At 41.4% G+C, this 12884-nt stretch overlaps 1 protein-coding gene across 2 annotated transcripts in view; it reads left to right on the forward strand.

Moving 5' to 3' along the window:
- Positions 1-12884, forward strand: part of DNAJC2 (DnaJ heat shock protein family (Hsp40) member C2) — a 23142-nt gene continuing 10258 nt past the window's right edge. The window contains exons 1-7 of one of the 2 annotated variants that reach the window (XM_048836415.2): positions 1-192; positions 1921-2111; positions 3389-3464; positions 6561-6659; positions 8952-9093; positions 10814-10894; positions 12167-12232. In XM_048836415.2, coding sequence (XP_048692372.1) covers positions 135-192; positions 1921-2111; positions 3389-3464; positions 6561-6659; positions 8952-9093; positions 10814-10894; positions 12167-12232 — 713 coding nt within the window. In that variant the 5' untranslated portion in view covers positions 1-134. Of the gene's footprint in view, positions 193-541; positions 724-1920; positions 2112-3388; positions 3465-6560; positions 6660-8951; positions 9094-10813; positions 10895-12166; positions 12233-12884 lie in introns of those variants that run through there. The other variant, XM_048836416.2, reaches the window with a different exon arrangement.

Genomic DNA, 12884 nt, shown 5'->3' on the forward strand with positions numbered 1-12884 from the left:
TGACACGCGCGGGGACCCGGAAGTGGTTGCCGGGTATCTCTCCATGCGCCGGCTCCTGGCAACTACCGAGAGGGTGCGAGCGAGTTCGGAGCCTCCGGCCCGGGCGCAGCTGGGAGCAGCCCCCGCCCGCCACGATGCTGAGGGGGGCAGAGGACGGGCAGGTCACCGCAGTCACCAGAGCCCTGTCCGCGGGTAGGTGCCTTCCCTGCCCCGCTCCCCACGGGCACCGCCCCCGCCGCTGCCCCGGCCTCCCCCCGCCCCGGACCTGCCGGAAGGAGCGGGGGGCCCCCGCCTCGCGTCATCTTCCGCGTTCCCGGCCAGCTGCGCAGCGCCGGGTCCCGCCGCCGGGGGGCTCGGGCCGGGGAGTGACCGTGCGGCACCGCTCCGGCTTTCCCTGGCAGCTCCCTGCTCACGCCCGCCGGCTCCACGCCCGCGGCTCCGGGGGACCCTGTGTGTGACTGAGCCGCTGCTTGGGTTACGCCCCGCGCCCAGCAGCTGTACCCGGAGCGCCCACAGCTCCGCTTGTCCGAGCCACGATATCCGTACCTCCGCGAAATGTAGAAATCCTTGGGACAGGACTGTGTCCGTGTACAGCGCCAAGCACAGTCCAGCACTCAAATGCCCCGGGTGCCAGCCAGACACATGCCCCGTCCTCCAACACACACAGACTCCTCCATCCTGAGATATGCTACCACCTGCGGCCACCATCCTGCAGACACTTAGGCATGTGCTTCACTTTATTGCCTTTGACTTCATGTAAACAATTGTAGGATCGTTAAGGGGCAAGGGTGATTTTTAGGGTTCTTACAACTGTAACAAACTTGCAGCAAGCATTGTTGCATAGGTTTCTCCAAATAAAGGTTCTGTTTTTGGAAAAGTCCTATTAGACTAACTGTGCTAGATTTTAAGCAATGATTGTCCAAGCCACTCCTTTAACGGGAAGCAGGACACTGCTAAACTTAAATATGTGCTGTCAGTGCCAAACCATTGGTATTTTTAGGGAATTAATGAATAAGTAGTGAAATACTGTACATAGAACATCCAAGACAGTATTTTAAGATAGTCAAAAGCGAGTATTTAAACTGGTAGTTTAATTTGGGCATGCTGCACAGTAAGCAGCCCTCCCATTTCTCATAGCTATTGCTTTTATGGGATGAGGAATGCTTCTGTTTGCTGGCTGACTTTAGGACATGATCCTGCAAACAGTTACACACATTTAACTTTACTTCTGCAAGTAATCCCACTGAAATCCAAAACTAAGCACATGTTTAAGTATTTTCTGGATCAGAGCCTTTATCTGTTTAATTCTGAGCAATTTAATGTCTAAAAGAAAGAAGAGGATTTAAAAGTCACTATTATATAGTTGAGGCTTAAAATGAAGATTTTGAAAAGCTATGTTATATAAATAGAAAAGTATTTAGCTCATGAAGTGCCCTATTTTATTTGGTTTTGTTGTATTTGAACATTACCCTTTAGTGGTTTTAATGCAAATATTGCATTATTATGACAGTGAGGGCCAGAGTGTGAAATTAACCAATCTGATTTCATTGTCACAAGGGAGTTATGTGTAAAGAGTTAACAACATAAATGATAAGAGTTAATCTAAACTTCAGTATTTTACTACTAGCAAACCCCCCCCTTCATGAAAAAGGAAAGAATGTTGTTTAAAAATAGACATGTCCTTTTAATTTGATGACATTTCAACATTTGAAAATACAATAACGTACTTGGCATAAACAAAGTAGTGGACTATTTTGCAAGTTGATACAACCTTTGATACAAGTTTTATTAAATGTGAATTAAAATGTCTCCTGGCTGTGGTACCTGATTAGACATTTGGTGAAATAATTCTGGATTCAGGATGGAAAGAAAATTCTAAACCAGAATGAAGCTAAGTTTCTCTTACACTTTTGTTTACAGCTTCTGTGCTCTGTCAAGTTGAACCTGTGGGAAGATGGTTTGAAGCATTTATTAAGAGGCGAAACATAAATGTTTCTGCCTCTTTCCAGGAACTGGAGGATGAGAAAGAGCTCTCTGAAGAGTCAGGGGATGAAGAATTGCAGCTTGAGGAATTTCCTATGTTAAAAACACTTGATCCAAAGGACTGGAAGGTATACAACTAACGGGAACATTGAGTTAGTTCTTTTGCTAGAAGCATCACCACAAATTTATCTAAATACTTGTTCCTTTTCCTTTTCTCATCTGGATTTTCCAAGTTCTTTAGCCTTATAGCTTCCTTTTTGTATTCCACAGGTAGTCAGGTGACTAAGGACTGGGAACTTACATCAGCATAGCTATGTCTCCCAGGGGCGTGAATAATCCAAACCACTAAGAGATGTAACTATGCTGACCTAACCACTAGTTTAGACAGTGCTGGGTTGACAGAAGAATTATTCCGTTGACCTACTTGCCACCTCTCAGGGAGGTGGATTACCTGCACTGACAGGAGAACCCCTCCTGTCGGTGTAGGTAGTGACTACACTGACGTACTACAGCAATGCAAATGCAACAGTTTAAGTGTAAACATAACCTAAATGAGGACAGTTTTACAAAGTGTCAGTAACTTACCTATTAAATAGACTGAGGCCTGGTTCATACTACATTATTAGGTTGGCTTAACTAGATCGCTCACGGCTGTAAAAACTTTCAAGCCCTGTGCAATGTAAATATACTGACCTAAGTCCCAGTGTAGACACTCCTAAGTCAAATGAAGACTTCTTCCATCAACCTAGCAAGCACTTCTCAGAAAGGTGGCTATACTTCAGTGACAGAAGAACCTCTTCTGTTGCTGTAGTCACTATACTACCATGACGCAACTGTGCTGCTGTAGCATTTCTAATGTAGACACACCCTAATAAATGCACATCAGAAGGAGCTCTTAGCCTTGACGCTCTATTTCCTGCTTAACTGGGTGTGCAATTAGTGAACTGATTGGCTTGAGATCCAGTCCTAAACCCACTAAAATCAAGTGGCACTCAGTAAGAAAATGTCGTTTTTCTTCTTCTGGGGAATCCAGGCACCTTTTCAACATAACATTTCTTGACAAATTGAAGTACGCACTCATCTGTGTTTTGTAAAATCCTATAGCTATATGAATTTGTGTTAAGCTGGATGCATTTTTATAACAATGGCTTATTTTGTAACTACTCAATTTGTAGTTAGAAATTGCTATAGTCTGTGGGAGAATTGTTCAAATTGCCTTTTTCTAATCTTTACACACAGAGAGGAGATTGCTGCCTCTCTCTGCTCCTCACGAAAGAAGCTATGGAAAGAAACCTTTCAAATAATTATATTGGTCTGCATATGTGGTCTTGCTTTTAAAATCCATAAGAGAATTCTACTAGATTACAGGTAGCTATGGTTATTAATGTTTATATTTCTTTATCAGAATCAGGATCACTATGCAGTTCTTGGACTAGGACACGTAAGATACAGGGCCGCTCAGAAACAAATCAAAGCAGCCCGTAAGTAATTGCATTTCTTATTAGTCATGTTAGAACAGAGTTTTTTATCTTGTGTATACAATTCCATATTGTAAATACAAATATGTACACTTTAAGGACCAAGAGTATATTCATTTCACTTCAGAGTGCTCACTATAAAGCTGAATTTGTTTCACTTACCGACTTTTTCATTCATCTCAGACATCTAAAACCTGCAGGTCTGAAAGTTTAGTGAATTCCAAACACCTCAGACAGAAATCTTCAGACTCTCAGCTTTCTGATCTAGCCTTGCTTTTCAGAGACAACCTTGACAATATAATCCAACTCACTCTGCAGACTCAAAAAGACATAATCAGCCTAGCTGAGAGAATAGCACTTAGAGAAACAAGATCTGGTCCACTTCAGCTGAATGGGGGGGAGGATCTTACCTTTGAAGCCTATTTATGAGTACCTACATTGTAACACTGGTTAACTGTTTGTTTAATTACTGAATGTTATCAGAAAAATCTAGTTACTGCTCTTATTATTCCAGTCGTTTAAATTAACGTCACATAGGAATATGGCTGTAACTACTGAAGTAGCATGTAATCAAAAGTTCTGTTACATATTATTTGATTTTGTGATAATTTAGATTATTGAGAAGTTTGCTTTTCCCTGATTTGAACATAAAAGGGGTGTTTACTGTGTTGTCAGCTCAAAAAGTGTTTGGTTCCTGAGGTCTGGGTCTCAGGGATAGAGCAATGTAGTTAACAACCTTTAAATTCTCATATGCTAAACTGATGTTACAATCTTCTTAATATTACAGTTAATTAAGCAATAAGACAAGCAGTTACACTGCTTAGTGACATGACACAAGCATATCATAAGGCATGAAGTGTGATTAATCTGTACAAGTCCATGTTCTGGGATGTTTTATGGCATTTATACATTTAGCAATTTAAAAAGCGGTATCTGTCATACTCTAAAATTGTAATTAGTGCTTTAAAGTAATATAGTAAAGAGAGAACTTTGCAGGACAAATAGTAAAATATTTAGCTGAACAGTATTTAAAACTGTTATGATAACTAGTTAATGACCTTTGTGAAATAAATTGATGGATTTAGGGGTAGATCCTGCAAACACTTATGCATGTGAATAAACTCATTGTCTCATGTGGGTTAAGACAATTTACTCCTGAGCAGGGCCAACTCTAGGATTTTTGCTGCCCCAAGCAAAAAATTTTTGGCTGCCCCCGGTTTTTTTTGTGCCCCCCTCCCCCCGGTGCCCCCGGCTCCGCTCCTTCCCAACCCCTTCCCCAAATCCCCGCCTCCTCCCCCGGGCGTGCCGCATTTTCCCCCCCAGTTGCTTCCTGTGGCTCTCCCCCACAACCCGCCGTCCTAGCTCACCTTCGCTCTGCCTGCTCCCCTGAACACGCCACCACTCCACTTCTCCACCATCCCTCTCAGGGGAGCAGGCGGAGTGGAGGTGAGCGAGGGTGGGGGGGAGCGCAAGAAGTAACGGGGGCGGGTAGAGGAACCGCTCCCCGTCCCAGCTCACCACCGCCGCCTTCCCTGAGTGCGCCGCCACTCGACTTCTCCTTCCTCCCTCCCTGCCAGGCTTGCTGCGCGAAAGAGCTGTTTCGCATGTGGCAAGCCTGGGAGGGAGGGAGGAGAAGCCGAGTGGCGGCGGTGCACTGAGGGGAGCAGGTGGAGCGGAGGCAAGCTGGGGCAGCAGGGGCACATTTCTAGGGGCGGCATGGCCGGCGCCGGAATGCTGCCCCTAGAAATGTGCCGCCCCAAGCACCTGCTTGATTCGCTGGTGCCTAGAGCCAGCCCTACTCATGAGTGTAAATGTTAGTTATGTTCGCAGTGGTTATGTTCACATTACATGAACCACCATCCCAATTAACGCTAATTACCATTAGCTGTTTTGACAGAAAGGCCAAGGACTAAATAGTCTAAGGAGCCTGCAATACCCTCTCCTCAGAGGTGGTCCTATCAAAACAGAGTTAGGGCATATTGGATTGAAAATGAGAGAGCTTTCACTCTTGAGTCATGCACTGTTCCTGTTCTGTGAATTAGAGGCTTTAATCTGGTTCCTTTCACAAGCCGTAGATTTATGTAATCACTCCAGTACTGCTTCATATATCTGATAAATGGGGTAAAATGCATTTCCTGGGCTGGTTCCAGTACAACTTTGAATGCTGCAGAGTTCTACCACTGAAGGGAGGCTGCAGCTAGAGCTTGTAGCAGAGCTGTTAAAGTAACTAAATACGGTTTCCTCCTGGAAGTCTCCACTACAGTCCTTTGGTCTTCAACTTCAGTAAATATTTCATATGTGAAAGACACAACTTAGAATTTAGTGCTCTCTCAGTTTAGGCCTTGATCCTGAAAAGGCTGGCACACATGCTCAACTTCATGCACTGTGAATAAAATTAAGCATATACCTAAGTCTTTTCAGGATCGTGGCCTTAGTTATTTTCCTTAAAAACTGAATCTGTAAAGTTCTGCAATGAGACTCCTATTAAGGGGCACCGTTGGTTTAAAAGTCACATTCTGTCTAAATTATTTTTACCTACTCTAGTTACAAGTAAAACCTAATATTGTAAATTAAAGAATTTTTGTATTTATTTTAGCAGTTTTTGATTTTTTTGCATTTGACAGCACTTTATACAAAGTTTGTTTTATAGTTTTTCCTCTGTAGTCAGTAAGAGCCCAGTCCTGCAAGTTACTCCATGCAGACCCCTGTGCCCCTGCAGAACTCATTGCAGGTTTAGGGCTGCAATCATTTGGAAGATGCCAGGGGTTTGGAATGTTAGAAGTCCCAGAGAAAGTGGTGCTGGTTCCAATTGATTGGAAAGAGAGAGGTAAAGATAGTCTGTAGTTATGATTATTTTGTGTCCTGGCATAGGATGGATACTAAACATTTTTTAACTAACACTAAATTCTAATTTTCAGTGATATTATTATATTCAGGAGGGTCTATTTTCTCATTTTGGTTTCCTTTCTGATACTTAAAAAAAAAAATCTGAATAAAGAAATGCAAATCATGACTACGGTGCTGTTTTGTTTATTTTCCTAATTACAAAGTGAAACGTAGGTGGTGTAACGTGTCTGAACTCAACTTATTTGTTGCTAGATAAAGCCATGGTTTTGAAACATCATCCAGACAAGCGAAAAGCTGCAGGGGAGCAGATAGGTGAAGGTGACAATGACTATTTTACCTGTATAACTAAAGGTAAGAGAGTTGGAGGAAAATGTAACAGTGCTCGTTTAATCTGATGTGAAGTATTTTTACAGTGCTTTAACTGTAGTTCTTCCTCTTTGCACAGTTTGATCGTTAGCTGTAAAACCAGAAAAAATGTAGTTTACCATTTTATCAAGTTGTTTCAAGAAGTAGAATCAAATTAAAATAGCTTTCCTTCTGTTGGAAACAATTCTAGAATAGCTCCTCTTATTTCACAGCTGACCTACAGAGCATCAGTTTCCCATTTCACGCGAAGTGATAGGAGAGGGCAGTTAAAGTAGATTCTTATAGCAGTATATACTAACATGAACCAATAAAAGTAGCCATGTATCTCCTAAAATAAACTGGCATACTACTATGCAAGGTAATAGACCAATTTAAAGGGGAGAAGTCACTAGCGGTACTAGGACCTGACTTCTCGTGCATCTGCTGTGCCAGCTGAGCTAAAGAAGCCGATACCCTAGCTCAAGTCAGCAGACACTGTTATCTATTACCCATAGTTGTCAAGCAAAGCAAGGTCTTGTACTCAATTCAATAGTATTTCTGTGTCTATAACATGATAGATAACTTTGGAATACGGCATCTGATCAATTCAAAACTTCCAGGGAATAGTCTAGGCATTAATAGGCATAACCTTGTCAAGCTGGTCAGGAGTTTTTCAGCAAAATGTTTTTAGTCAAAAAATGCCAATTCACTAAATCTGAAACTCTTCACGGGAAAGAATCAGTCCTGACAAATTTCTGTACTTGAAAATTTTGAAAAAAGTTTTGAAATGTCATGAACATCCCATTTTGAAAACAAAAAATCTTGTTTTTCTGGTTCAAAATAACTTTCATTTTGAAATTTAAGTTAATTACAGGACAAACTTCTGTTAAATGTCAAAATTCAAATGAAACTTTAAGAATTACCTAACAAAATGTTTTGATTGACCTCAAGTGATTTTTTTTTTTTTTGATTGTGAAAATTTATTGAAGTTTTGATTTCTCATCCCAGTTTGAGATGGGGAAAAATTTCTGACATCTCAGAATTTTTTGTGAGATAGGAACATTGTTTCCCATCCAGCAATATGACTCTACTGATTTTGGTGCAAAATGGAATACTGGAAAAGCCTGATTCAGGGGGAAACTACAGTCCCAGACAGCGTGGTGCTGCTGTATGGGGAGATTGTCCATATCTTGCAGTCTAGTAGAAATAACAAAGCCTAAGAGGGAGGGTTTGTAGAGCAGAAGCAGGACCAAAGGGTGGGGCGGGGAGCAGAGGCCACAGGGATAGGGCAGTGTCTGTGGGAGAAGTGGGGACCTGTGGGGAAGGGGGAAATGAAGAAGGGACCTGGGGGTGAGTGGTGGTGGTGGTGGGGTGACAAAGCAGGGAGCCAAAGGGAATAGGAGTGGGGGTAGATGGTGATGAGGGAAGCAGGGACATGGAGCTGGGCTGATGGGTGTGGAACCTGGGAGAAGAGTGGACAGAGGAGGGGGGGCACACAGACTCTGACAGGAGGGAATACAATGTAGGCTGCAGGGATGAGGGAAATGGTTGGGGGGGAACAAGAGGGGGACACATGGCCCCAGGCATAAGGAAGTGGTGGGGCAGTTGCGGGTAGTCCCTAAAATGGGGGGGGATGAGAGGGTGGCATGTAGGAAGGCTGTGGGGTAGAATGGAGGGATGCTCCAAGCCCCTGTCTACATAAGCTGCAAAATGAATGACCCCCTAGATTTTAATGGCCATGTTAGAATGCTGCTTAATGCTCCATTTTGAAGTCTCAGTGACACACTTGCAGCAGAAGACATAAGTACTCCGGTCAATAGCTCTTGTTATTGCCTCTGATCCTGTAATCAGAATCGCACAGGCAATTCCTAGGGAAGTCCATGGGGCACCACACAGGCACAAGGGCCTGTCTACATGGATGTGGTTGCAGAATTGAGGCCTAACGGAGATTCACCTGAACTCCCAGTGCACTGGACTGAGTTTATCATTGCACAGTTCGTTTAACATATAATTAGTTTTGCCATTTATAGCTGTACTTTAAGGGTTCAATTTGTTGGCTGTTTTTTATAAGCTTTTTCCTCCTCTTCAGTGTTTTGTTACTCACCATTTGCAGGAGCTGACAGCAAAGTTCTTGCAATCACAACAACAAAAATGTTAGAAGCACAGAGGTCTAAAGTATGGTGATTTTTTTGTTGTTAAATGTTCAGAATTTTATCTATAACATTTCCTCCAAGAAGCTCCTGTATGTACCTTCATCTCCAACCTGGTGTTTTATGGCCTTTAACCTTTTTTCTCCAGCTTATGAAATTTTGTCTGATCCTGTGAAGAGACGAGCATTTAACAGCATAGATCCTACTTTTGATAACTCTGTACCTTCTAAAAGTGAAGCAAAGGAAAATTTCTTTGAAGTGTTTTCACCAGTTTTTGAAAGGAATGCCAGGTGAGCTATGTCACAGTCATTCAGGCTTCCATCACCATTGCATGGGAATCCGGCCATTTGCAGTTCCATATGGCATTATGTTTGTAACTAGTGGGTTCTTTCCCCAAGATTTTAAGTGCGGCTAGGAAGCATAACGATTTAGCAAGAGTTTATTATAATTATGTCTCAGGATAACGGCTCCTGTATTCCTCCTCCGTGGTTTCCTCAAGGGAACCAACTTAAGGTTTCCATCTCCCAGCCGTCACTTCTCGGGTGGAGACCCCCGTCTCTCTCCCTCTTGACCAGGGTTTTAAGGCTGAACAGTTCCCTGCCTTACACTGATATCCCCAGCAAACCAGTCTGCTTGAAAGCCAGCACCTGTGCTTTTCTTTTCTCTTCTTTCTGAGGGCTATGAACAGTGTATTGCCAGCAGTGACAAGATACCATAGAGCTCTTTCTAAGTAAGCACATTTATTGTTATGGTAAAAGCATTACAGAGAAAGTATATAAAAATAATAAACAGATTTAAATACAGACTAAACAAAGCAAGGTTCACCCATCGGTCTTATGGGGCCCTCATAGGCCAAAGTCTTTCCAACACTTCCACAAAGGTTGGGGCCTCTTTTGGGTATAAGGTATTGTCTGTTTGGATCAGAAAGAAGGCCCTGAGTCAGTGTAAACACAGCCTTTTTCTATCAAAAGTCCTTTCTTTGTTTGTTGGTCTCTGGAAAACTCAATTTGAACCAGTATATGCAATTCTACCAGGAGGTTGTATCTATCTTGAAGTGTTTACAACCTGAGTGATTTGCCTTAATCAGCCCCCACTGTTTTTGGTTCCTGGAGGAGTTGTGGTAAGCCTCCCTCCTGAAATTGTGTATAATCCCTGGCCCATAGTGATACATAAATTTAATACACTGTGTTCCCCAAATATATTGCATGAGATTGCAATTAGGGCTGTTGATCAATCGCAGTTAACTCCCACAATTAATTAAAAAAATTAATTTTGATTAATTGCATTGTTAAGCAATAGAATACCAAGTGAAATTTATTAAATATTTTTGGATGTTTTTCTACATTTTCAAATATATCGATTTCAGTTACAGCACAGAATACAAAGTATGCAGTGCTCACTTTATTTTTTATAACAAATATTTGCATTGTAAAATTGATAAATGAAATAGTATTTTTCAATTCACCTCATACAAGTACTGTAGTGCAATCTCTTTATCATGAAAGTGCAACTTACAAATGTAGGGTTTTCTGTTACATAACTGCACTCAAAAACAAAACAATGTAAAACTTCAGAGCCTACAAGACCATTCAGTCCTCCTTCTTGTTCAGTCAATCGCTAAGAGAAACAACTTTGTTTACATTTACAGGAGATAATGCTGTTTGCTTCTTAATACAGTGTCACCTAAAAGTGAGAATAGGCGTTTGCATGGCACTGTTGTAGCTGGTGTCGCACCTCCTCATTCTCTCAGCAGAGTGACACGCTTCCCTTTCGCCCAGAATTTAAGCATAGCTGGTGATTTCCTTTGTTGGCTTATTAATCAGTTGCTTCTCTCTGCAAGGTTGCTGTTGCATTGTGACACTGTCTCTATGTGTATTCCAAAAAAACCCATGTAATAGTTAACTAGCAAATAGGAACCTAGACTCAGTTTAATTCACTTGTATTCTATATGACTCAGTTTTACGGCCTTTACAACTTTCATTTTAAACAAGGTTCAGTTCATTGTTACAGATGGTCAAATAAGAAAAATGTTCCTAAACTGGGGGACATGAACTCTTCATTTGAAGATGTGGATGCATTTTATTCATTCTGGTAAGTAAGTTAACGCTTCGGTTTATAGATAAGGTACTGTCACTTTAAAAATGTGGTATAGTGGATGTTCATCCTTGGTTGAAGTCTCGTCTGGGCTGGTAGTGGTCTAAAGTGACCCAGTGGCTCTTTGATGCCTTATATGAAATGAATTGGTTTCACTCTAGTTCATAGTTAATATGTCTTCCACATAAAACCACCACACAGTTGGCACCCTTGTTGGCAATCTGACCAGAATGGCCAGGGTTTGAATGAATGTGGAGACGAGGCTACCTTCCCACCCCTAGAAAATCCAGTCTGGAAATTCCTACAGGCAACTCCACCCTGTGCTCTTCGAGGGAGAGCCACCCCGCTTACACACACTGGCTCTGTAATAACAATTTCAAGAAGTAATGCTGAGTCAGATTTGTAGAAAGGATTAATTAACAGCAATTTGCAACATACACCCTGTAATCTAGTTTGAGCTAAAGTTGACTGGCACTTGAAAAAAAAGTAACAAATTGCAGTACCAGTCAGTTTATACACAGTCAACTCTGTGTCTTTCCCCTAACCTGTTCCCCTGATGTGAACATCCAATGATTTCTTCTTCTGTCCTCTGTTCTAGGTGAAATAAATCTAGTACTTCATTTCTAGGTTGCTTTCATCTTTACTCTTTGTCAGTTTGTGTATGACACTTCAGCAGGGGAAGGGATGTCTCGTTGCTAAAGCAAAGACCGCAGTGTAAGGAGACCTGGCTTCTATTTCTGGCTTTGCCAAGATTCCCTGTGTGGCCTTGAACTTCCCCTCTGTAAAACAGGGATAATGATAATTGTTTGCTTACCAATTGCTTTGAGATCTTTGATTGAAAGGCACAATAGAGAGATATTACTAAGAACAAATACTCTGCTACAACTAGTGTTTTCTTCATAAAACAAAGACTAAAACATTGACATAAGACTGGGTGGATAGGCAGTTTCTATAAATGGAAGAAGACTTAAGAAAACCACAGACGCTAGTTAACTCAGAGGGTCTCTGGCATCTAAGTAAACAGAGCTAAAATACATTTAAACAAATTTAAAAACAATGCTTCGCAACTGGACTGACAGCTTTTATTTCTATAATATTTACAAATAGCTTTTCTTGAATTTGGCAAGTTGACAGAAGGCAACAATGTTGGTCTAACTATACTAAAACCTAGCATTAAAAATGCAGACATTTTAAAAATGGCTTTATCTTTTTATTTTATCAGAAATTGTGTCTCTCACCTGCATTGTTTTAATTTTGCATTTACTATAGGTATAATTTTGATTCTTGGAGAGAGTTTTCTTATTTAGATGAAGAAGAAAAAGAAAAAGCAGAATGGTATGTAAGTAAAAAGTCTTTGATAAGGGACTAACTGATTATTACAGCAAGACTTTTCACCTTGTAGTTAGGCTGTAAATCAGGGGAAGGAAGGAAGGAGAGTCTAGTTATTAGAGTGTGGGACTGGAAGTGAGGAGTTCTGAGTTTTATTCCAGGCTCTGCCACAGGCTTGCTGTGTGATCTTGGACAAGTCACACTCTGTGTCTCTGTTTCCTCATTGGTAAAATGGGAATAATTCTTGCCTACGTCATAGGTGTGTTTATGAAGTGCTCTGAGATCTTCTGGTGTCAAATGTTTATTTCTTGTACATTTGTGTAACTTCAAGCTCTGATCTCAACAGAGCTCAAAAGCAGAACTGGGCAAGGGTGGTAGTGATGATTCAGTAGGTATCACTCTCCTCTCTGAATCAGCACTGATTTAATACTCTGCTCTGAGGATGGAAGTAATACTGTTTGTATTTAGACAGCAAGCTGTTGGCATCTTGATGCCACTAAAGATCCCATGTTTCAGAGTAGCAGCCGTGTTAGTCTGTATTCGCAAAAAAGAAAAAGAGGACTTCTGGCATCTTAGAGACTAACCAATTTATTATAAAATTTATAAAATAAATTGGTTAGTTTCTAAGGTGCTACAAGTACTCCTTTTTTTTAAAGAT

The sequence above is a fragment of the Caretta caretta genome, chromosome 1 (genome assembly GCF_965140235.1).
Source record: "Caretta caretta isolate rCarCar2 chromosome 1, rCarCar1.hap1, whole genome shotgun sequence".
Classification (NCBI taxonomy): domain Eukaryota; kingdom Metazoa; phylum Chordata; order Testudines; family Cheloniidae; genus Caretta; species Caretta caretta.